Source organism: Pieris brassicae, chromosome 5 (assembly GCF_905147105.1).
Source record: "Pieris brassicae chromosome 5, ilPieBrab1.1, whole genome shotgun sequence".
Taxonomy (NCBI): domain Eukaryota; kingdom Metazoa; phylum Arthropoda; class Insecta; order Lepidoptera; family Pieridae; genus Pieris; species Pieris brassicae.
The window spans coordinates 14,537,793-14,564,688 of record NC_059669.1 but is presented as its reverse complement, the minus strand read 5'-3'; the positions used below and the strand labels follow the sequence as shown (position 1 = coordinate 14,564,688).

General features: G+C 34.3%; 2 protein-coding genes across 2 annotated transcripts; both read left to right on the top strand.

Annotated features, from left to right (window-relative positions):
* Nucleotides 1–138: 138 nt before the first annotated feature.
* On the top strand, nt 139–13,537 carry LOC123709268 (vanin-like protein 1). The gene is made up of 10 exons (XM_045660452.1): nt 139–241; nt 5,164–5,280; nt 6,168–6,296; nt 6,570–6,739; nt 7,101–7,315; nt 7,775–7,861; nt 8,469–8,572; nt 9,227–9,415; nt 12,395–12,519; nt 12,967–13,537. The coding sequence occupies exons 1-10, from the start codon at nt 194–196 to the stop codon at nt 13,382–13,384; spliced, it is 1,602 nt and encodes a 533-aa protein (XP_045516408.1). The 5' UTR covers nt 139–193; the 3' UTR covers nt 13,385–13,537.
* A 549-nt stretch (nt 13,538–14,086) lies between these two features.
* On the top strand, nt 14,087–26,877 carry LOC123709269 (vanin-like protein 2). Its single transcript, XM_045660453.1, has 10 exons — nt 14,087–14,207; nt 16,847–16,963; nt 18,800–18,928; nt 19,344–19,513; nt 21,712–21,926; nt 22,443–22,529; nt 23,724–23,827; nt 24,469–24,654; nt 26,010–26,134; nt 26,394–26,877. The coding sequence occupies exons 1-10, from the start codon at nt 14,157–14,159 to the stop codon at nt 26,707–26,709; spliced, it is 1,500 nt and encodes a 499-aa protein (XP_045516409.1). The 5' UTR covers nt 14,087–14,156; the 3' UTR covers nt 26,710–26,877.
* Nucleotides 26,878–26,896: the final 19 nt, after the last annotated feature.

Below are 26,896 nucleotides of genomic sequence, written 5' to 3'. Positions count from 1 at the left end.
ACAACAACTCACAGACATTATGAGATTTAATAGTTAAACATTAAAAAACAAAAAGATTTTTTTAAAATAAATTATTTGTCAATTTCTCTTATCGTGAGAGATATTGGACAAAGGTTGCTTACGTTTATTGCTGTTTGCTATATAAAACGATTGATAGATAAAATTATCAGTGCGTAAAAGTGTCTTCAAGAAAATGAGACTATTAATTATATTCACGGGGCTGTTGCATATTTCTATACAGGTATTTTTATATTATATTACCACAACTTATTGCTGATAAATTAAATTATTAATATAATTGCTAAATAATTGACTGTGAGTTGTCTAATTTTTATCATTAATGTGGTAAAAATTACTATAGGTAATTTTAACTTATTAATGTTAAATAAAATAATATTTTTTTCCATTTAAATTGTCTTTATCGGTTAGTTGTGTAATTTAAACATATAGCTAATTTTAACTTATTAATGATAAATTTAATTATATTATTTTGCAATTAAAATCTCTTAAGTCTGTTAGTTATGTAATTTTAATCATATGGCCAGCTTATGGTGATAAAAAACATATTCAAGAATTATAATGGAAAAAAATTACTTCAGAAATTTAAATCTATGTAAATACAATTTAAAGCCTGTTTAGATTTCATTTGAAGATTGACCAACTGCTGACACTGCTCACGTGTGTTCCAAATCTTATCAGCTGAAGAGTATTTCTTTAATTATATTTTATATATTTATCAATTGCTGACACGACTCACGTGTGTTCCAAAATGTTAATAGCTAAAGGTGCGCAATACACCAACAGCTAGGTGTAAATAGTATTTAAGATATTATCTTTGAACAATGAATCAGATTTGAATATTGCTCTGTCGTATTCATTTCTCGCATCCTCTCAAAGTGGCGAAAACTACTTCAAGTCCTTAATTATCGTGGTGAGCCTGCCCGATAACTTTGAGATAATCTCGTAGGGCTCCCTCTGTTACCTTAGGTCTCTTGGTGCAGACATACCGTACTTTTTTATATTTTCACTATTTATGTTTTAGGGTACGTCTATAGGTCTTAGGGATCCGTAGGGTTTTTAGGTTCTTACATCTCTCTCATATATTTAGTTAACAATGTACAGCTTGCTCATGCATACACTACTATTAAGATACTCCTGATATTTAATACATATAAAGTTTAAACACACATTGCACAGTTCACTAGCTAGCAAGCTGTACATTGGTCCTTCGAGTAAAAAAAAATAACTACGCGGTTCCTCCCTTTCCTCGTAGGGATTGACGCTTGATTGACCCACAATTGCATTAGTTTGTTGTGATCTTGATTGAGTACGTAATTGTACTTAGTTGTATTCTGTTATAAAGCACTCTTGCGGTAGCGGATCGGTCACTGGCCTTCCACCAGCAAATCTCACCAGTGTATTGAGAAGGCGCATATTCCGTACTAAGAGCAGTACGCGCAGTACTTAGTTTAGTAGAAGATATTTTGAAGAAAAGAAGACTTACATTAAAGACGAAATGGATATATACAAGAAATTAGTACATTTTTACAAAGTCAGGAGAGTGAAAAGACAATTAAATACAGACAAAAAGACAGTATTGGCACTATTCATATATACAGATATGGGTAATTAGTGCATTGATAAGAAAGATGATGGTAAAAATGCAATTTACAAAAAGAAGTAGAAATTCAAGACCATATAATATACTACACTTATAGTTCACGATGTCGTAACGACAAAGATATAAATAAAAAAAATATATACATATTACAAAGACTTGAAAGAACGACTTCTACAAACACTTGATGCAATAAACGTATGCAGAAAGTACAATTATGCTCACGCAAGATATATAGACACATATATACGTTATATATTTTTTACATACATATAGTAGACCCATTGTTTAATTTTAACTCCAAACGAAGGTGTACCGTAGCAAAGCTATAATTTAACGATTAACGTTAAACTATTAAGTAAACTAAAGAAAAATTGTTTTATGTCGCGAAAATTGGTTCGGCTCTGAAACCACCGACGACGGTGAAGATCCTTTCAGGACTTTGCTTTAGAGACCTGTCACGAATGGTCCCTGCGACTACGCGAATACCAGATGTGGATGGTCATAAACCCGCTTTGTTGGACATTCTGCTGACCTCACATCTGGAGACCTATCGAGTCTCTGTTGACCCGCTATTGAGTTCTTCGGATCATTGTGGGGTCCGGAGTACTGTGTCTACTACGCGCCCTGCTCGGCCCCGTTTTACGGGTTGTCGTCGTATTTGGCACTATCGGCCAGCAGTTTGGGATAGGATGCGCTCTTTCTTTACGTCTTACCCTTGGGGGCCTATGTGCTTTTCATCGGAAGCTCCAGATTCCGTCGCTGAATGTATCGCCGAATATAATATCGCAATATATAATAATAAATACACGAACTATAATAAAATGTTTTCATTTTGGTTTTTATTTGAATATTTACTAATTTAGAGATTTGTACAACATTAATGAACGTTAGTAAAATTAATTATTTTCATAATAACGGATAACAGGCGTCGACATGAAGACAGGTGAAGACGAGGTACCAACACAACAGCCGGGTCTACGGTCATTGAACGCGAGTGAAGATTCCAACTGGGGCCACAACCTCCTTCCACAACGCAGCGCAACGCGCATGCTGTACCAGCTTTGCAGACTTTGTGAGGCGCCAGTATGTTCAGATTTCATTTGAACATTGACTAACTGCTGACACGGCTCACACACGTGAGCCACAATGTTAAAAGCTAAAGGTGCGCAATCAACCAACAGCTCACTAAAATAATATCATGTAAAATGATATATAGGTGTAAGTAGATAGAATTTAAGATATAGTCTTTGAACAATAAATCAGATTTTAATATTGCTCTGTCGTATTCATTTCTCGCTTCCTCTCAAAGTGGCGAAGACTACATCAATCCCTTAATTATTGTGGTGAGCCTGTCCGATAGCTTTGAGATAATCCCGACTCCTCGAACGTTTGATCCTACCCGTAGGGCTCCGTCTGTTACCTTGGGTCTCTTGGTGCAGACATCCCATTCTTATTTATATATTCACTATTTATGTGTTAGGGTACATCTGTAGGGCTTAGGAATCCATCTCCCCTTCTCATATATTTAGTTATCTAGTGCAGCTTGCTCATACATACATTACATATACTATGCAGATAGTCATTCAATACATAAAGTAAGTTAATAAAGTTTAAACACACATTTCTTAGTTCACTAGCTAGCAAGCTGTACAAAGCCAAATCAGTAGAGCATTAAAAAAGTCTTCGCTAATCACGATTGTTGAAACTCAAAACATCGAATTATGTAATTTCGCATTATATCCGGTGAAGTCTAATTTAGATAAAATATTTAATAATAATTTATTAACGTACGTACGTATTAATGGTATTAAATTTAATCAGCCAATAAAATATGATAATCATATTTGTAATTTGCAAGTACAGTGAAATTGATTTTAAGCCAAAGTATAATTAGTACATATGCCAAACATCGCAAATTAATCTTTAAACCTTTTTAAAAGATTCTGAACCTTTATGACAAAGTCCTATGATTTTAAATTGGTCGCATTTCTTGTGCATTTGACCTGCTATGTAAAATAGTAGCTAAATTTAATTGAGCAAGGTTTATCTTTATTTAATTTAAGCTTTAAACGTCTTCGTTGGATCGACGGCACGGTGATTACGACTGCGAAGCTCATATATTATACGAATTAAAAAGGCACGTTACGATTATTTTCTTTTGTCATCCATCTCTTTACAGTAGGCCCAGTCCGTTAGCAGTTTCATATTGTATCCCGCGCTCTAGATATATCCTATATGTATACAGACCAGACCATTTCCATTTAAGCCTTAGAGCGTACATGGTTGGTAGGTTGTAACTTGTAGGTGCTCTCGGCGTCGGGCGCTCGACCAGATAAGACGTGTTGTCGGTTAAGTGCTGCAAGCGAGTGTGCGTGATATAATATTCCGTTGAGTACGCGTATTAGTGAGTGGTTTTAAAATGTCAGTAGGCGTTAACTACCGTCATTTGTTAATGAAGGCGAATTAGTTGAAACAATATTGTTGTTTTATTTATGTTTATCACACAATTGTTTAAAATGGAAGACTTCCAAATGAGTGATGGGTCCCGAAAGAAGTCTTGTCTACCTTCCGGGGAGATACCAGGTACATGAAGCATTAAAAGCGACACCATGCATTATACCGGAATCAGAGGTACAGGAAGATTTGGGTGGAGGAAATAAAGTAACTATCCGAAAGATTGGCGTGATTGCTTTAAAAACGGGAACCACAAAATAAAAGTATGTAAAGGAAATGAAAGTGGCAGCGAGGGATATCAAACAATTAGCTGAATATCTTCCTGTACAAAATCAATCGGAAAAAGTCATTCTCCTGAAGGCGAAGTATACTCGTGTAAAGATGCGCTGGGAGGAATCCAAGAAAGAGATAGAGATGTTTTGGGTAACACAATTATCCATTTCCACTACTTTTGTAACTCATGACGTTTCTGACACCGCGCGTTGGACTAAAGTTAAAACTAAGTCGAACTAACTGAAATAGGTAAATTTGCCGTTTCATCAAATGAAGGTAAAAAACATGTATCATCTGTTTGGTGCCCTTACAGTTAGGTAATACAAACCCGATCTAAGTATATCTGGAAATAACTCTTCTGCGAAATCTAATAATAAATATATTTCGTGATTTATTATAAATAATTTGTTAGTAAATAATAGGAACAGTTACTATAAATATTTTTAAAAATAATATCCGTATCTTAATTACCTAATTAACACGTCTTACTCTTCATCGTGTGCTAGTTTTAGACTTAAGCATTTGGTTTTCGAAACCTACGCGAGATCACGCGAGATTTTCATAACTCATTAGTTCGTATATTAGTATTATTATTAGTATCATGGCATTCCACGAGATCTCGAATGAACAGTCGACTTGTGATTGCATTATCTACTTAAAATGGTATGCAAATTCCAAAACCAAAATTGTTAGTTTTTGTATTTAATACAAAAACTAATTGTCAATACGGCACTATTCACACAACGTCTTCTTTTTTATTTATAATTGCCATTAATTCTTATAGCATTTATTTGTTAATAATTAATGATTCCCAGAAATCTACACCAGAGGATAGCAGCTATGTCGCTGCTGTGGTTGAGTTTGAAGTCTTTGCCAACACGGATACAAATGTTCAAAATTATGTTCAATTGATAAAAGATGCAGCTTCACAGGTAATGGACTAAATGTATTTGTTGTTGAAAATAGGTTTATGACGAAAGGCAAATTCCTTTATTGGAACATACGTGATAATTTTCATTCACGACGCTGTAGAGTGACAATGGGAGCGTTCAAGTATTACGTCACGCAATTTTAGGAGATTCTTAAACCCCTCCCCCTCATGAAACGCCGCCGTAACGTTTTCTATATCCAATAGCAAAACGTTTCGTGACCACCCCCAGTGACTCTTTATCCCTAATACAATAAGTAAAGTAAAGTACTGTAAAGTACTGAAAGTGGAAAATAATATTAACAATAACGCGTAAATCAATCTCCGCCCCGCATCGTGACTTTTTATAAGAGGACCCCCCCCCCCAAATGTTCCGTAATACTTGAACGCTTCCTAAACCATCGGTAAGACTGATCAAATTTATTTTAAATTTTATATTGGTAAATAAAACACTAAGTCGTGATCATAATGTACATGTACTGTAATGTCTTACTTTAAAAGACAAAATCTTTGCCAATAGTGAAAAAAACTAGCTAACTATATTGTTTTCTTAAATTTAACTCAAAATAATTATTTCATAGCTGTTTTATACATGAGTTTTTAATAAATAATAAATAAACCGTTTATTTGCAAAGGAAGCGGTACATTTAGATAGATTACTTATTAAAATCTGGACTATGTTATTCCATTTTTGGAAAATATCTACCCTAATTTGTGCCTTATATATTCCAATATTATAGTTATGATTTCGCGTAATAAAACAGTAGACTCACGCGATAGTGTAAATGTATTGTTAAATTGACATGACATTAATTATATGCATTAGCATTCACACGCATCATGTTTTGATGTTATCTTTAAGGTATCTCACAAGGTTTTATTGCTTTACAGAATGCCGACATCATAGTATTTCCGGAAATGACGTTGAATAGAAGACAAAGTCAAAGCATATCTGTCCCAATATATGGTTTGCTAAAGGAGTACCCCATTCCTGCTATAAACCCAGATTTGTACAATGATGTAGGTATTTATAATGTGTTAATCTGAATAACAATTCCATGCCGCTTTAAGCCTCTTATCAGGAAAAAAGTATAATTAATGATTTTATTCGATGTCCAACGTCTGACAGCGATTTTAGCTTCAAAATAGCCTATAGTTAGTACAATAGTTGCAATACATAGTTGTATATCCAATGCAGCATAGACTTTCGAGTCAATAGACGGTTTTAAAAACTTTACAATCAGGAACCTTTCCTAATAAAATTGTATAAACATATGCATGTATTTTGTTTAGATATTAGTCACATTATCTTCAGCGGCCCGTGAAAATGCGATCTACGTAGTAATAAATATCCAGGAGGTAATGAACTGCGAGGACGCCCCGGGTGAAGAGTGCCCTGAAAAGAAAACGTACTATTTCAATACAAATGTAGTACTCAACAGAGAGGGAGCAGTTATTGATAGGTAATCATTAAAAATCCTGCCCGTTGCTCCTGAGCAACCAAGCAATTATTTTTTTTTACTAAAACATTTCTGAATCCTTAATTATGGCAATATAATTTAGGAAATAGGCGATGATTATTCCTCACTTGTTTGTTAATAAAAACCAATCAATATCCTGTATAGATAAAATACCGCATAGCATCACATTTATGCGTTTCCTTCATAATGTTTTAAAAAAATTCCTCCGTTCCCCAAACCAGTTGTGAACGCCCATGCTAAATCTGAGAATCTAATCTCCGGGCGATAAATACGGCGGCAGTCAATTCGAAGATTGAAGACGATGACCTCGATCATCTAAATAGTAAAATTAAACTAATTTCAGATACCGTAAAATTAATTTGTTCGGAGAATACATACGCACGCCAGGACTAAAGCATGACTTAGGAGACTTTACAACGGACTTCGGCGTTCGATTTGGCCACTTCATCTGTTTCGACCTGATATTCCAGATCCCAGCTATTCAGACGCCTCAAAAACTGAACATTACGAATATTATATTCCCAACTATGTGGTTCTCAGAGATGCCATATCTTACAGGTATTATTTTTTTACTTAGACATAACTTATCATTAATTGTATGTTGATAAGAATAATACTAATATGAATGCATGAGGAATACATAAATAATGTTGAAATCACAAGCATCTGCCTGTTTATAGCGGGTACTTGAACCGACTCAACGATTTTTTAAATGTTTGAAATGAAAAGCAGACATAGCGGCGACACTGTACTGATTCAAGACAAAAAATTGTCTGCTTTTTCAATGTTTTTATTAAGCCAAGACAATATTCATAATAAGTTAAAATTTTAGTCTTTAAAAAATTTATTGAATCTAATGACTGCAAATATTTTTAAGAAAAAAGGACTAGGATTTATATATAAATAGTACAGCGACAGCCATATTAGAAGCAATCTCTGCCAGGCTACCCAAATGTATTATATCCTCCGTTCCACTACTATATGTGTTTTGTTAATATTACCAATCTTTAATTACAGCTGTCGAAATTCAACAGAGTTACGCTGCGCAAATGAATGTAAATTTCCTCGCAGCTGGTGCAAACAACGTTAGATCCGGAAGCACAGGTAAAATCTGTTAATTTTAAAAATCTTAAGTCTTCACACAAAATATATATAAAGTGGAATCTCGATAACTCGAATATCAAGTGAATGGAAATAAATCGGGTTAACGAGTTTTCTTAACGAACTTGTTAAGTCGAAAACGAGATTCGAGATACATATGATTTAACTACTGAAATTACCAAGTAAGTGTATTTTTCGATTTGTAGAGTCGAATTTGAATAAAAATTCAACTTAAGCTTTGTATATATATATATTATGAATGTATTTATTCATTTCACGTGTACATGACGAAATAATATATTAGAAGCCCCGAACTCAAACATTCATTTTGGATTATATTGCTATTATTTCGGGGAATTCCAAGTAAGACGTCATTATATTTTAATAACTACGAAGGAGACTCTCCTTTTTAAAATTCGACTTATAGAGTATAAATATGTGTTATCAATACTTCGTAGGGAAATAACATTTTGTTCAAGTTACAAAGTTTAAATAATTCGAGATATTTAGGGGTTCGCAGAGGAGAACGCTTCACTTACTACAATAAACTTAATATTTCGATCCTTGCATTTGTGCCACTTAATTTTTAACCAAAATACCTAATTTTCAGGCTCAGGCATCTATTCTGGCAAGGCAGGAGCCCTTATAAGTCTCATGGCAGGAGCTCCTACCACACGTTTAATGGTCGCGAGAGTTCCAAAAGTTCCTGGACAGGTATTAAGACTTTACTACTTATAAAGCTTGATTAGATTTACTTTGAAAACCAATTTGTGCAACTGTATTTGATAGGGATTTTATGGAATTTTCAATGATGGATACAGCAAATTTCAACCACGGTATATATGACACCACATGGGTGCTTCTGAATCGATCTGAGTTAGAGCTTTAAAGAAAAGAGCGTACTGGTCTCCAAAGGCTGTGGTATCCTTCTCTTGCTTCTTTACCCCCAGTGTTATACAAAATGTAATTTAAAACTACCGTTGACGGGGAATCTAAGGAAATGACTTATTTTTGGCACGTATAGTCGTAGTAATAGCATATTTTTAACTGGTTTTTTGTGTGGTATAATAATTAAAGCTTGCTCGTGGCAGTGTAGTTAGGTTAAATTATTTTATACTGAGAGATATACTGTCCTTAAAATGACATCTGCGCCTGTACTCTATAATTTCTAATAGCGATGGCGATTGCGATTAGTGCTACGTGTATCCAAATTGTATACAAAAATCTGTAAACCGGTATTGCTATCGGTATTAGAGGTTACTGCCGCCACAGCAATGCCTAAAAAAATTATGACGTGTGAGTTTCTGTTATAAATTATATTATAATATGCGGTATCACGGTGTCTGATTAAGTTTGAAATATTTTTAGGTAACAGCGTCCTACCCTGGGCCGATATATGATGACCCATCAATATTTGACAATCTCTTCCTTCAGAACGATCCATCCTTATCGGCTCACACAAGCCAGTTACTAGTACCAGGGTACCAATCTTTCGTGCTGTCAAGTGGGGAAACAATTTGCAATTTCAGAGTTAATTTAACTCAAACGAATGATACGGTGAGTAATTTTGTTTTTTCGGAATTTACTGTGAATCACATGACATGAATAGGTTTCCCGCTTAATTTAATTTTTTTTTACTTTAATCGACATATCTAAGTAAACATTTGAATCATAAGTAAAGAACAGTTTTGTACCGTATTTTCTATAAAATTAAATTAATTAATTATTTATAATAAAACCGCACAATCAGCCAATAAAAATGGCCTTGAATATGAAATAGTCTCATTGACTTTTAAAATTCAATCACCTTCCCCGTGAAAGAATTACATTATACTACTTACTAGTTACATATTATAGGACGACTACATATTATATATAATACCATTGACGTTCTCTGATGATATCCTTCGATACAGAGAAAATGTAAATTTACACAAAAACATCGATAATAATTGGACGTTTATAAACCATTTTCTCGAAGCTTATATCTACTTTCTTAAGGTTTCAATGATTTACTACTTACATCACTTGGAGCCTGAAATGTAGGCTTAATTTTTAAGACATAAAAAAGCATCTTGATATCTAAGACGAAAGTTTGTCTGGAAACCGTGGCATGTATTGTACGTATTACAAGTATTCTTGATAAAACATTGACAAAAATTATTAATTTCATGAACCCGCTCTTAAATGAAGCCAGTCATGAAGCCTACATTAATAGGCTTGTTAGAGCTGAGCGGTATTCGTAATTACTATGATGCTATTGCGCCATATAGGAACACACAATTGACATTATACCTAGGAAATACTGAAAATTTTTAGAAAATGAAAAATGGCTTAATGTCGGAAATTGCCAATACTTTTATTGTTGTTCGAAGTAATATCCGATCCTCTTTAAATAAAAGTAAATTTTATCTATTTTATCTATATTTATTTATTCTTGGGATTAAATGAAAGTCTCAGGGCGCCAGGTCAGGACAGTATTGCGGATAACTCATTACCTGCCATAGTCAAGTAGAGTGCGCTGAAGCATTGTCGTGGTGAAGGAGGATCCTGCTCCAAGGGCGCTACTGTCGATTTATAAATATCAAGACAATAGGCAAACTGCGATTGACATACGGTAACTGTCCTTCCATCATTTAGCACAACTGTCGCAACATGACCTTGCCGACCAAAGAATGAGGCAATGATCTTTTTTCCTTCACTTCTTTCTTTCTTTACCTTAGTGGGCCGATCCTCGGAAACGGTTTCGGGTTCGTAGCAGTATATCCAGCTTTCATCACCTGTGACGATGTCAAATACAGCATTAGAGTCACCGCCGTTGAACTTATCTAACATTTTGCGACAGCAGTCCATGTAAAGTGTGTGTGTTTCTGGTCGTCGGTTAAAGTATGGTGAATCCATCTGGTACAAAGCTTCCTGACGCCTAAATGTTCGTGTAATATTTTTTGAACTTTCATACACATACCAATGTCTAGGCTTGCCTGTATCTGCTGATAGGTCTCTTATCTTCCTCTATCATGCGTCGCACAGCACTGATGTTATCGTCAGTAGTCGCTGTTAAAGGACGTCCATCACGCGGATCATCATTGAGATTGCTACGTCCACGCTTAAACTCTTTTAACCAATTGTAAATAGTGGCACGAGATGGGGCTTCATTAAAAAATGCTAATCGCAGCCTATCATAGCTTTGTTGTTGAGTAAGCCCACAACGAAAGTCATATTATTGAATTGTCAATATTGTTATTGTTAATATTATTAAATAATATTAGTTTGGTGCTTGTACCGGTAATCGTGGTGAGAAATGGCCATGGCTTAAACACATACTTTACTTTTATTTATTAATTATGCCCTGATACTTTATCCTCTGTAGGTGTTTCTTTTTTACTCTCCCAACCATCAGGCAGCCCTAATAGCCTGGAAGAAATCGCTTGTTAGCGATAAGGCCGCCTGTTGCCTAATAACTTATGTAACCTACTTACTTTTTGTTTTTTGTTTGTATAATTATGTACATTATGGTAACAAAGTATAAATAAATAATTACTTGACTACGAAGAAAATAGAATACAGAAATCGACAATTTATATACAACTATAAATCTCTAGAATTGTTTCAGGGATATATTTATAATCGGTACGGGTTCAAAGTATATACATATATAGAGTATAAAATTACAGTTTTCTGATGTATTATAAATGCTTATTATTATTATAAAATACCCTATCTTTATTAAAATAAATCGAACTTTAAAACCAGCAACATATTGCTTCGTGTTTGACAATCAAACAGTAACACTTGCGTATAAAATTTGCATGAACAGCCATTGTTCTCCGTCCAACCAGCGTTGGAGGTGTAAATCCCAAAAGCGAATGCTATTTGATATAGGCTATTGTAGCGCACAATCCAAAGATTGCAACATCGGCGTTATATAAATAATTGAAAAAACTTTTTAAAAATTATGTAAAGAAATGTCGCCGCCGCAGATAGAGTATTCTTACAAAGCTTTCGTTATACAACGTTTTACAAGAGGCATTCCTCGGTAACCATTTCTCAAATCATTTATTTGTTTTATTTATAACATCAATGATTAGTAATGATCAGAATTATTGATTGAAAGTATATATAGATAATTTTAGCAGTTCCGTTTAATATTTTATACAGATTAATCATTTAGGGCTCATATTATCCTAAAAGTAAGGTCCTCGCATAGACATTTTTTATATACATTTTGAAAATAAATATAGCCTATGTTACTTGGCGGTGATGTAGCATTCTATTTGTGAACGAATTTTAAAAATCGGACCAGTTCTTTCTGAATTTATTCGTTATTACAAATGATTCTTTTAATCATAAAATAAGTTCCAAATTCAAGTGTTTTGTTTTTTTATACATAATCTAAACATGTTTTAATTATTTAACAAAGAAACCACACAGTATTCCAGAACATGTCGTATATGCAGCAACTATAGTGAATAGTCCTTGCGCAGGTTCAATTAACATGTTAATTAATTCTCTGACTTGTGTTTGTTGTTTTTTTAGTTATACAAATATCGAGCTGGTGTCTTAGGTGGTGTCCGAACATTCGATGGTGATGCGAGCGGCGGGTCCTTGTCCTGCTGTATTTTTGCATGCACTGGAGACACCATTGACACTTGCGCGAAAAGGTAGTTTTTGTTTTGTTCATGATAATGGTTTGTTTAAATTGAATTCATGTGCCAATAGAATTAATGATTGTTTGTCAGTCTAATAGGCAAGTGGGTGGGCTGTGCCTGATAAAGTCGACGGACTTTTTGGGTCTAAGGCAGGTCTAAGCCGGTTTCCTTACGATGTTTTCCTACACCGTTCGAGCGAGCGAGCAAGTCCATTAGTACACAGCCGGGATCTAACCTATGACCTCAGGGATAAGATTCGCATGCTGAAGCCAGTTTAAGATTTTCCTTAATCTCTGGTGAAATTTTGTAATATTCAGATATGTAGGCTTCCTCCGTTAGAAGCGCCGAGCACTAGTTTGAGGTCATTTGCGCACCTGGAAAAGAAAGTTTGTTGGGTCACGACGGAATTTGATCAAAGCCTATTAAAACAAATACAGTACGACTTTTTTTGATTTTTAGGTTCGATAAATACACACCAAACTCGCTGGCGACATTCGAAGAGTTGAGTATCTTAGCGTCGCTTACACCCCCGAAACGTAACGAAGAACTGCAAGTCGACAACATTGTTTACTTCCCAGTATCTTTACAACCAACCTTGTTACCATTAGAAGTTAATGATTATTCTCTAGAAATCACGTCACTCTCAGCAGTAGTAGATATTTATAATTATACGCTTCTGAGAAAGGATATTGCGTTGTATTCTTTCGGTATTTTTGGACGAGCCTTTGAAAAGGACGACCAAGAACCGTCACCTCCATGGGTGGAGGAGGAGGCTGCTACTCCATCACCGGATGACGATGCCGTCCCAGGATCAGCAACAACTTTGCATACAGTATATTTGTTAGTCGTTTTTATATTTGCGGTTGCCATTGTGTAATGTAATACATATTAATCGAATTCTGAAAACTATACTTCTATATGATATATTTGTCAATGTGCTAAAATTTGTTTTAATATATTTTAGTTAAATAAATCCCGCCGGACGCATTTATCTATTTGCCTACGTAATTAATTTGTCTTCGGTAATGATATACACATTATGTTATTTTTAATAAATAGTATTAAAATAATATTTGTATTTTTCTATTTATAACTGATAGTTGGATTTCGGTGCAAAGTACAACTATAACCTGAAGCAGTAATATACAATCACAACGTTTATTTTAATTAACAATAAAACATATTAGAACCATGGCCATGACGTCTGCGTCTTCTAAAAGACAAAAAAAATGGGTAAAAAATCCCTTCCTGTATTAAAAAATAAACAAGCAGACAGTAGTATTTTTTGGTTTTTCTTTTATAAGTTAGGGTAATCAATTTGCGCCTAATATCTTTGCCTCAATCGGTCTTAAATCATGAGCGAGGCTTACATTAACCTACCAAGTAGGGTCAAGTGTTTTATATCATAGTTGCCGGGCACAGCCTTGGGGTTGAGTTGACAGTTTGGCCTTAGTTGTTGCCGGAGTTGAATCCGCTTTTTCCGATGTAAGTGACGCATATTAAAACATTTTGATAAATTGCCGGTGAGATAACCCGTTAATCTTTTACCTCAAGATACATTGAATTGCTCAAAACAATATGATATTCGTGATCGTATTGGCGGCCTGAGAGGTCGATAAGCGAAATTCTTCCATCACGGAAAATTCACGATGCGCTTCACTTTCTTGATATTAACATCTTTGATTCCGTTATCGCTACAGGTAAGTGTTTTTCTTATAAAACAGGTGTTTTTATAAAATTCTATACAAATTAAATTGTATTATTATATTTTTTTTACAAACACATATATAACTAGTCTAGCCATCAGTTCTGTTACTAATGAAAATGCATTTTTTTTAAGTTTTTAATTATTTCGCATTTTGAAAAGGTATACTATTATTTTAAAAACTTCTTTCAATTTTGCGCCATTCCAAACATTTGTTCTCGTTAGTTATCTAATAATACGTTAATTAAGTACAAAGACTGTATAAGCCAGAATTCGTCAAACCTAATTAGGAAGCAAAAGCAAAATCTTATTGCGAGAAACGAAAATTTCCACTAGGACTCTGTCGCGTATTAAACAAAACCTGAAGCTCGGTGTTTATCGGTAATGTATAGGACATACCCTCAATCAATCTCTAAAATTAAAGAGAGTTGATGGATCAAAACGCCTTCTTTCACCATGCGCAGGTAGGTAAAGCACAGAAATAACCTCTTTACCGATGAAAATATGTTCACGATTTAACAACACTACGATATGCAAAAAGATAAAATGTATGCTCACATCTCAAGTAGTCGGAAAGGTACAACGTGGTCATCATCGTCCGTCAGTGATGACGAGTTTCATGGGCGTGTCTTATGTAGGAGTCACAAAACTATTTTTTTCTGAAAAAAGAGTGAAAACTTCAGCCATGGTGTTAAGATGTCTTGGGTCATGTTGTGAAACCTCTCAGTATAGTAAGTATATTACATACTTTACCTTGGACTTTCCAGCAAGATTCTGCACCTGCTCACAAGGCACGAACTACCCAAGGCTGGCTTGAAACCAACTTTCCGAACTTCATAAGAGCTGAAGACTGGCCCTCATCTAGCCCAGCCCTCGACACTATAGACTTGGCTTGCTCTAAACTTCACGCCGACATTGAGTCTCTCAAAGACTCTTTGGAGCAAGCAGTGGCGAAATTTCCCTTGGAAACAGCGCGTTAATCCATAGATTCGTGGGCCAACAGGTTAAAGGCCTGAAATGTAGCCATTTCGAATAGAATATTGTTTTATTTTTCGCTGAGACTTCATTATGTAGGTATATATTTTAATAATGTTACATAATTAAATTTGAAAAAAAAGAATGCATTTTCATTTGTAAAAAAACTTATGGCTAGACTAGGTATAAACGAGGACATCAAGATACATTACGTTTTATGATTTCTTTAGTAAATTACAGTTATTAAAGAAATGAAGACTTTGTAAATATAAGATAACATATTCTTAAACAAAGTAAAATCTGTTATACTATTCTATAATATCATTTACAAAAACAAAATTTGCAAATTACTATGACAAACTATTCGTCACCCACGAAATGTAATTACAAAAATTTCGGTTTGAAAGACTATTAAATTAATTAAATGAATACGATAGACGAATAGACGATTAATTCCTAGGTAACACTGAAAATGTTTAGAAAATGAAATACGGCTTAATGTACAAAATTTGCCATTAGTTCTTGGGAATAAATGAAAGTCGCAGGGAGCCAGTTCAGGACTGTATGGTGGATGACTCATTATCTCGACACCTGCCATAGTCACATATTCAACAGAAGTATTGTCGTGGTGAAGGAGAAGCTGCCTCGAGGGTGCTGCTGTCCATTTTTCCAAGCCAAAAAGCGATTGACATACCAATATATCCAGCTTTCATCACCTGTGACAATGTCAAATACAGCATTTGAGTCACCGTCGTTGAAATTATCTAACATTTGGCGACACCAGTCCGTGCGAAGGTGTTTCTGGTCGTCAGTTAAAGTATGGGGATTCCATCTGGTACAAAGCTGATGCCTAAATATTCGTGTAATTTTGAACTTGACTCATACCAATGCCTAGGCTTGCCCGTATCTGCTCTGGTCACTCTCTTATCTTCCTCTATCATGCGTCACACATCACTAATGTTATCTTCAGTAGTCGCTGTTAAAGGACGTCCCTCACGCGGATCATCATTGAGATGGCTACGTCCACGCTGAAACTCTTTTAACCAATTGTAAATAGTGGCACGACATGGGGCTTCATTAAGAAATGTAAATCGCTGCCTATCATAGCTTTGTTGTTGAGTAAACCCACAACGAAAGTCATAATAAATCATTGGCAGAAAATTTTCTCGCGTTAGGTCCATTTTCACGAGTAACAAGAGTTTTAGATTTGCCGCCAATTCACAAAAACAAAAAACAAATGAATGCAATACCTACATTACTTTGGTAACCTAATGTAGGTTCTAAAATTAAAATTCAAAAAAGTTGTCATTAGCAATGTTTCTAGCTGGCTAGTTCTAAACGTTTTGCAGTGTTACCCACGTTCCTGCATGTGTGATTCATCGTTGAACGCCGAGACAGAATTCGAACTCTATCACTTCGACGTAGTTCCACAACTGACCGTTTTTTAAGACGCCTTGTGAAGTATTTCCGATCCAATCTGCCTTAGAGACACGTTTTCCAATTCTTCACAGGCCGGCAACTCACGAGCCTTTTTAACGTAGTTGAGCATGGGCGGCAGAATCTCTTAACATCAGGTGAGCCTCCTGCCAGTTTGGCCTGTTCTATAGAAAATAAGACTATTATATAGTGGTGGTTACAAGATTTTATATACAATTTAAGAAATCAACACCTGAAGACCTAAGCTATGTGGCAGCAGTGGTTGAATACGAATTCAGTTGGGATGTACCCACCAATGTACAGAATTATCTAACTTTGATCCGGGATGCAGCTGCAAAGGTAAACAATAAGTATAATTATTATTTAAAATAAACAGCATTTGCTTAGTGGCAGCATGCGACTCTCATTCCTGAAGACATCCCATTCCATGTTCTATTCCCGGTTGTGCACCAATTACCTTCCTGTCCATGTGCGCAACTAAGACTCACGTGTACCGTACACAGGAAAACATCGTGAAGAAAACAGCATGTCTTAATTTCAAGTCTACGACATGTCAGACAGAAGTTTGATGACCCAGATATGAAATAAAAATGATTAAAAAAGCGGATGCAATCTGAGGCCACTGGATTATTATTACTTTAAAGTGGACATATATTATGAGCTATGTCAATATTTTTGTCTACGCGTGTATATCACGTCAAAAGATAAATTACAATTTTATTTCGAAGATTTAGATAACAATTCTTATTGACAATGCCACTTATAGATTTTATTTTATCAAAACTGGTATATATATATAGTTTATTAAAAAGTATATGAAATATACCTCAGACCAGTTTAATACCAGTTTATATATATTTATATAAATATATATATATATATATATATAACTTCGTCTCGCCTTAATGTGATTTAACTTAACCTGTCTTTTCAGTACATAAAAACATGGAACCTTTTGCTATGCTACCCCAGAGACTGTTCGGTTTTCCGGAATGAAAACTTAGGTTTTTCTGTGAATATTTCTCTATATCACCTGACAGTTCTAGTCATAATATTTAATTAACAAATAAAATATAGGGGTTGATATCTTTATCAACCCCTATATAAACATATAAACAAACCTTAATTTTCACCCCTCTACTTCTTAGTAGAGGGGTGAAAATTAAGGTTTGTTTGCTGTATCACAAAAAAACTTTTTTTTGGGGTGGACACCCCTTATCACTTAACGGTTTGAAATATAGACAGTAGCAGATTAATAGACTTAGTGAATATGTATAAAAAAAATCATAAGAATCGAGCCGTTTACGGAACATTGTGACACGAGAATTTTATATATCAGATATACCTAGGCATAACTATAACTTTATACGAATGTATATGTGACTATTTGATAATGCAGCGTATGCAAGCTTATTTAGTTATTTCTTAAGTCATATTTATATCACTTAACATCAGATGAGCCTACAGCCCGTTTGATGCCTGCTTTAAAAAAACATATTATTCTTTTGTATTGCATGTTATATATTTTTTTTATATAAATTTTCCAATATCCCCGACTCTTGTGGTGCAGGACCTTATTTTATACATATATTTTGTCCAAACATAGAAACATACATACACTAAGAAATTTACATATATATATCCATATATACAAGTATATATATATTACTACATATTTCTACTTAATATTCATGCGCTAGTGGGGGCCCGTCTCACCTCTGCTACGCTCTGGTTGCAGTGTACACATCTCATCACCTTACTGCAGAAATCTTCCAGTTGCGATCTGAAGTTTCTTAATATTTCGGGTAAATGCTAGGTTGTTACCTTTATATCGTTTTGTTGTTTGAGATCGCAACTGTCTGACTTGTATGTGAGTCGCACGTACGTGTGTATGTTACATTGTGATTTCATGAACCTTAGGATTAACTTTTACTTTTTATTTAGATTGATAATTGCATTTTTTTTAATTTGGCTATGCATTTGTTGCACCTTTACCATTTGTATTTAGTTTTTAATACTTACTAAGGTTGCCTGGGAGAGATCGCTTGTTAGCGTTAGAACCTCCCGTTGCATCTCTAATAATTTTTATAATTTGTTTTAATTTTTAATGTAAGGAAGTTTTAATAAACAATGAAATCACAATTATTTTACACTTTATAAAGAATGTGTTCACAGGACGCTGACGTGGTGGTATTCCCAGAGTTATGCTTAAACCCTGGTCAGGATCATTATGTGCCTATTCCTTTTAATGGCTTGTTGAAGGATGATCCAATACCAGCAATACGACCTTATTTATATCATGAGGTATGTCTAGAGTTTAGAAAAAAAAATACTGAAATCTTAAGGAAGATAGGGAAATCATTGAGTTGAATTTCCGTGGCTTCAATGGCATGGCGAAACCCAAGGGTCTATTTTTGGGTTAGTGTTGAGGAATGAGTTTGTAGTAAGCCTCTGCATAACAGAGCTTGAGTATAGGTCCAACGCTACTATAATTGCGCCACTACGTGGAAAAATAAAATGTAATAAAAATAAAAAAAATACCTATTTAAAAATGTACCAAATTCGAATAAAATTAAAAATAATTTACTCATGAAATACCTAGTTTCGTAGTCCACTAGGTGAATCTGTTACCATCGGTATTGATTCAAAGCAAGAAATATTTGTTCTGCATATTAACGACAAAATAACATACATTAATATTTTTCATATGTTCTTTAAGATCTTAGTAGCAATATCATCTGCTGCGCGTGAGAATGCGATCTACGTAGTTGTTAACATTCAAGAGACAATGAACTGTGAGGACGCCCCAGGCGAAGAATGTCCGGAAAAGAAGACCTATATTTTTAACGCTAACATCGTATTTGACAGACAAGGAGCAGTTATTAGTAGGTAAGTTATCCTTTAAAGTTCTAACAAACAAAAGATTTTAAACGACTTATGTATCAAGGGAAGCTGTAGTTGGAATCGTACTTTCTTGGATCAAAACTTTGTGGTTAATGAAACCCGCTCTGACGTATATTATTTAGTGGCGTTTAAATATTGTACAAGATATTTAAACTTACATAAAAATATTTGCGCGTTTAATGTCGCTTGTGTCTTAGGTAGAATTAAACTCTTATTGAAATGAAACTTCTATAAAAAAAAATACCGTCACATTTTTGGGTTATGCGCCCTATTTTTCTTGTCCCTACTACGGTTGAATCGAAGTGATTCGCCATTAATAACAAAAATATATAATAACGATAACAATGATAGTAATAATTCTATTACAATTAACTAAATTCTGTAATAATCTTAATAGTAATAAGGTAATATGAAATAATTGTATTATTTGTATTCATGTCTATGATAATAAAAGCCTTTTGTCAAACTTTATCTAATATAATTTTATTTAACCAATTTCTGTAAAATTGCACATAGTAGATCATTTTTCGAAAAATAAGGTCATAAAGAAGTTTCACTTCTTACGTGTGTACACTAGTAAACGCAAACATTTTTTTTTACTTATTTAAGATTATATCAAGATAAATTTTTAGTCCTGATAAAATTTAAAAATATCAAAGAGCACTTCAATGAGTGATTGAGAATTAATATTAATTAATTATTGATTTATAAGGTACAGCATGATTCTATAAATCTATTCAGATGTTATATAATAGATATATGAGGCGAGATAGGCGAGGTGATGTATTCTCAGCAGAATACGTGTTCGGAACCCGCTATATATTTATAATAATTGTAAAAAGAAATAGAAAGTCTCGGAGTGTTAAGCCAGTGAGGTCGTTTAAGGGATATTCAAATAAATGTTTCCTGAAACTAACGTTTAAAATATGAGGTTATAACTAACTTAAAATTAGGCGTAGTGAACAAAAAAACTTGACTTATTTAAGGGACCTTAAGACTGAGCGACTTCTGTTACCCAAAAAGAATATTATAAGTGTAGTCGACCGATTGGACACTATGGGCATGTTATATTATATATTATTACGAAGACGGGTCGAATGCAATGTTTCTAGATTTTTCCACTACTTAGAGAACTTTTCAGCAGGCTGTAATATGATTTCTGACCGTTTCAGGAGAGGGTTAATCACATATTAGAAAATTTTAATTTCCATAATGTTACCCTAGTTTTCAGGAAGCTGAAACCCTTTTTCGGTCAGTTTCAGAACATGTGTAGTCGATTGGTGCAGTTTTCAGGAGACACCTTTTCAGGCGTTTTCAGGCCTAGGTATACCCCTTTGATGAAGGAATATTCTAGACCGAACTTTCTAGGTGTGAGACAAGGACTAAATGATAAGAGAGAGAGAGAGAAGATCAGAACTTTCGCGAAACTAGACTGAGCACTCTAGAACTCCGTACGACAAGGACGGAGCAACGTGCGAAAGAGACAAAGAGTGCGGACGTTCTAGAATTGTGCAATCGCTACTCAGTAGCAAGCCCGCCTAGAAAGTTCTCGAATATTGTTTAGAATTATTCCCAGGGATATATAAGCGAGCCGAAACGCGACTAGTCGCCTTTAGTTTTGAATGCGATAACAAGAGCGAAACACCGAAGCGATAAAGTGCGAATAAAGTGAATATAAGTGATAAAGTACTGTGTGAAGAGTGCATAAGTGAAGTAATAAGTGATTGTTTTTGTGTGCTATAAGTGCATTTCTGCAATTAATTTGTGCCCATAAATTCCTCATTGATTTATCAAGAAATAAACCCTTGAATAAATCCACGGCATTTTCTATCCGTTCCCCTAGCTCGTAACAATATGATTGTGGGAAAAATTAAGGGGCCTTCAAGTGTGAGATGATTGCTATCATTTTGCGCGCTTCTAATTATTAATGATATACATATATATAATTATTCTGCTTCTAATTATTAACATAAGTTATATATTATGTTATATATCAAACTTGACTAATGTTAGGCTGCATAACACGCGTAAATTCAAATTTGTTTAATCAACTGGCTGAACATCTTTAAGGCCGCTAGTTAAAAGGCGCCGTTTAGTTAAAAGGCTAGGCTGTTAATTGAACGGCTGATTTATCTAGTTGGCTGCGACATATATATATGATTAAAATTACGGTAAAATTTCAGATACCGCAAAATGAATCTGTTCGGAGAGTATACTCGCACACCAGCATTAAAGCCAGACTTGGGCGAGTTCTCAACAGACTTTGGTGTTCGGTTTGGACATTTCATCTGCTTCGACCTGATGTTCCAGGTCCCGGCTGTGCAGACTCCACAGAAGCTTAACGTAACTGATATCATATACACTGGAATGTGGGTCTCAGAGTTACCCTATTTAACAGGTACAATATAAAAAGGCATATTTGTTTTTCGTACCGAAACAATGTTATAATAGATAATTTATTTTAATAGATAATTCCTACATCAGTAACGGCTTTGTACCTAATTATTAATAAGTAAGATCAAAAAAGCTTTATGTTTTAGTGGGAGAATCTTAAAATCTCCACATTCAGTCATTTATTATATTTCTAAGTCTTTAGATTGATGATTATTTTGAAATTAATTAATGATGAATAATAGACATAGTGTTGGCCTAGTGGTTTCAACGTGTGAATATCATGCCATCGTAGGTTCGATCCCCAATACACACCACTTTCTATTAGACTTTCTATTAGCACATTTAAGATGCTCGTGCGGTGAAGGAAAATATCAAGAGGTACCTGCATGCCTTAGACAGAAAAAGTCAACGGTGTGTCGACAGAAGGTTGATCTACGTGTCTATGACCACAGAACATAAATCTGAGGCCCAGACCTAAAAGGTTGTAGCACCATTGGTAGATATAATATCAATATTTCAGCTGTTCAGATTCAAGAGGCGTATGCGTATTCAATGAATGTGAACTTCATAGCATCTGGAGCCAATAATGTCACTGAGGGTGGAGCAGGTAAAGTATTTTAAGTCTAAAGAAGCCTTATTAATATATCGAGAAAGATTAAGAAGCCAACTTCAATTTTAGTTATTACATATAACATTTTTGAGATTTTGAATGATTCCTGAAAAGTTGATAAAACAAGTATTTTACGTTTTCTAAATTAACGAAGATAATTACCAGGATGACTAAATTAAGTTTCTTTATATCGACCTAAAATGAGCTGAAAAGTTCGTATGCTAACAAAGATTTATTTTATAGAATTTGATTTGAGTATACAATATAGTTATCTTCGAGAGCGATACAACGAGCTTAGCTTAGCTTTAATAAATTTTTTGTATACTATTTTTATAGTACAATTTGTCGTTAGCCTCAAAATATGTCATTTTCGGTGATTACATCATCATCAACGCAAATCTTCTGCACAGCGAGCATTCTCTTAAGGTGAAAAGAAAAAAGTCGCTGGGGTTGAATAGCTCAGAATCATCAATTCGTTGTTGAAGTAATACTTCTTTATTGGCGTTGGAAAAAAAATTACCATCACATTTTTCGGTTACGCGCTATCTTTTTCTTGTCCCTACCACGGTTGCTTCGAAGAGATTCGAAGCCATTAATAACAAAAATATATAAAAAACGATAACAATGAAAGTAATAATTCTATTACAATTAATGATATTCTGTAATAATCTTAGTAGTAATAAGGTAAAATGAAATAATTTTATTATTTGTTAAACTTTATCTTTATTTGACGAATTTCTGTAAAGTTGCTTACAGTAGATCATTTTTCGAAAAATAAAGTCAAAGAATTAATGATTTTTGACGGTGACGGTCACCGTGACCACGCACGCTGTAAAGCACGCGAAACGTCAGAATTTTTTTTAAATTATGTAAATAATTTATGTTTATAATAATAATACCTAGCTTTAATCCGTTTAAAAAGTGTTTTCTTAATATATAAAAGCTATGTTAACAAAAGACAATACTAAAAGTTCCTTCACTTAAAATATTACGACAGTGGTCAAATTGATACACGGTTAACTAAAAATTATATTTATTTAATACTAGTAGCGCCATCTATGTGTCAGCCTACGAACTTTCCAGTCCACCGATAAGCCGCCGGGACAAAGTATACTCAGCAGAGTGACCCTTGATATTGGTTCAGAATATTTAAAAAATATTAATGCATTCATACATTATCCTGCCTTGTAGGGTCTGGCATTTATTCTGGCAAGGCGGGTGCTTTAATAAGCTTCATGCCTGGTCTACCAACTACACGACTTCTGGTCACAAGAGTTCCTAAAGTTCCTGGACAGGTATTTCTTAAGACCTTATTTAAATAGTTAATGAAGTCAATACGATTCTACTACGACTACGAGTTTAATATGTAAAATATGGTCTGTATATATAGTATATTAGTCACCGTGACCACGCACGCTGTAAATCACGCGAAACGTCGGAAAATTTAAATTTAAAATTATGTAAAATTTGTTCTTTGATATTACTGAAACTTATAATTTTATATAAAAAAACAGTGTTGGCCTAGTGGCTTCAGCGTGCGACTCTCATCCCTGAGGTCGTAGGTTCGATCCCCGGCTGTGCACCAATGGATTTTATTTCTATGTGCCCATTTAACATTAGCTCGAACGGTGAAGGAAAACATCGTGAGGAAACCGGCTTGCCTTAGACCCAAAAAGTCGACGGTGTGTGTCAGGCACAGAAGGCTGATCAGCTACTTGCATATTCAATTCGCAAACGATCATTAAACAGATACAGAAATCTGAGGCCCAGACCTAAAAAAGTTTGTAGCGCCATTGATTTATTTTATAATTTGATAAATAGACGGTAAAAATTAACTCATACTGATATCTGTTACTCAAAAGTTCAAGGCCCTCAAAATCAGTTTCATACTCGAAGGGAGAAACATATTAAAATAATATAAAGTACTTTTTTCTAGGTACAATCCTATCCAGGACCAATATATAACGACCCGTCAGATCTAGACAATCTTCTAATTAATGGGGATCCATCAATGGCAGCCCACACAAGCCGGTTACTTGTACCCGGTTATCAGAGCTTCACACTTACAAGTGGGGACATAATGTGCTCTTTTGATATTAAACTGACGCAAACGGACAAGACGGTAAGGCGACGGCTACTTTAAGCAGTAAACATTCACCTTAATAGCTCTACGTAGTATCACTGTTCATACGTGTGTCACAAACAAATGGGATTTAGTATTAAAATATTTATTGAAGTATTTCCGAACCAATTACACTTATAGTCCTTTAAGAAAAGAGCGTTCAGCATGCCGCTCTCATTCCTGAGATCGTAGGTTCGATTCCCGGCTATGCCAATATTCGGCTATATCAATGGACTTTCTTTCTATGTACGCATTTAACATACGCTTTAACGGTGAAGGAAGTTATCTTGAGGAAACCGGCTTGCCTTAGCCTCAAAAGACGACGGTATGTCAAGCACAGGAGGCTGATCACCTACTTACCTATTAGATTAACAAATGATCATGAAACAGATACAGAAATCTGCCGCCCAGACATAAAAAGGTTGTAGCGCCACTGATTTTTTATTACTTAACATCAGGTGAGCCTCCAGCCCGTTGGACCCGGTTCTATAAAAGTAACAAAAATATTTTAAAATCTCAGTGTGACACTGTAACCGTAAGGCACTGAAGTCATAGTAGAACTCCCAGTAACATAATAATAATGCTAGCACTAAATAAATCAGATAATAAAAAAAAATATAAAGACTTAAACTTAGTGAAGTAATAAAAGTAGTATAAAACTTTAGAAACATCATACCTAGTAATCGCTTTTTGACAGATTGTATGCTTAGTCATGGAAGATTTTTCCAATATCTATATTAAAATGAATTGCTGTTCGTTTGTTTGATCTTGATATATTTGTTTGTTTTTGGATGTTCAGAGAAGGTTTGAATGTTGAGCGACTTAAATAATAAAAAATAATAATTTAATTTTTCAATAAAATACGTTTCTTCTTCTACAAGCTTTAAGAGATTTTATGTTATTTTTATCTTCTGTGTTTGTAATTAAAGTACAAGTGAATTCGAGAATGGTTCAGATGATTTACAATTAGATATATTTTGTTTGATTTTAAGTTTAAAATTGTTGTATTTAAGGCGGTGTACACGCCATCTGTCGGGTCCGCTAGTGTCGTATTGTCTATATATTTTATATTATCGTATAATTATTTCTTTTTTGTGGATATGACAGGACCTTTTTTAAATACAATAAAAAACTAACCTCTTTTTTAAATGTCATGATGAGTGAGACAGATTAACAAATATTTAATACATTAACATGTAGTCAAGAAGGCTATCGATTTTAACTAAATATTTACAAGATACGCAACAAATTGTTATTAGTAAACAGTAAATATTATAAAATGTGTCTTATAAATAATAAAACACATAGCATAGTTATATATATGTTCTATTACTTCCTGATATTTGTTTTATTAGTTATACAAATATCGAGCTGGAGTGTTAAGTGGAGTTCGCACATATGACGGCAAGGCATCTGGGGGCATAAAGGTGTGTGCTGTATTCGCTTGTACAGGAGATGGCATCGATTCATGTAGCAAAAGGTAGATGTACTAGATTTATGTGAATCTAACCCAAAAAAATTTCATGGTTTCATTTTTTTATATAAATTGTCTCTGAACAAAGACACAATTTAACATTACGATCTGGCCTAACTTAAGACTAAAAAGTAATTTAAAACTAAACTAATTGACTAAAAGTACCAATAATTTCTATATCAGAAAAACCTTGAAATACATGTATTCCTATTTGATGGAAATAAATGTTGACGCGACTCTGGTTAACCACAATAACTTTTTACAGATTTCCCAAATATACAGCGGAGTCACTTGCGACGTTTGAAGAGCTAACCATCGCTGCGAACCTAACAACTCCAAAACGTAATGAAGATTTGCAAGCTGACAACATAGTTTACTATCCAATATCGCTACAACCATCAATTTTGCCTCTCGAACCCAAAGACTACTCCCTAAATATTAACCAAATTGGAGACAGAACCTTTTATAATTATAAGCTTTTAAATGGAAATGTAGAGTTATATTCCTTTGGTATTTTTGGACGTATGTTTGAGAGAGATGACGAGGTACCGTCACCTCCATGGACTGAGATGGAGAACTAAAACAAATTACGTTGTATAAAATATTTAGAAAATGCTATAAAATCTAAATATACTTATTGAACTTAATATTTTACTTATTTGGATCTCTTAAGTAAAAACTTCTGTCTTCTGTCTTGATTCTAGATTTATCTATCTTTTTCCTTATAATAATTTATTTAAAGACAAGTATTGTGTTTGTTCCTTCTGT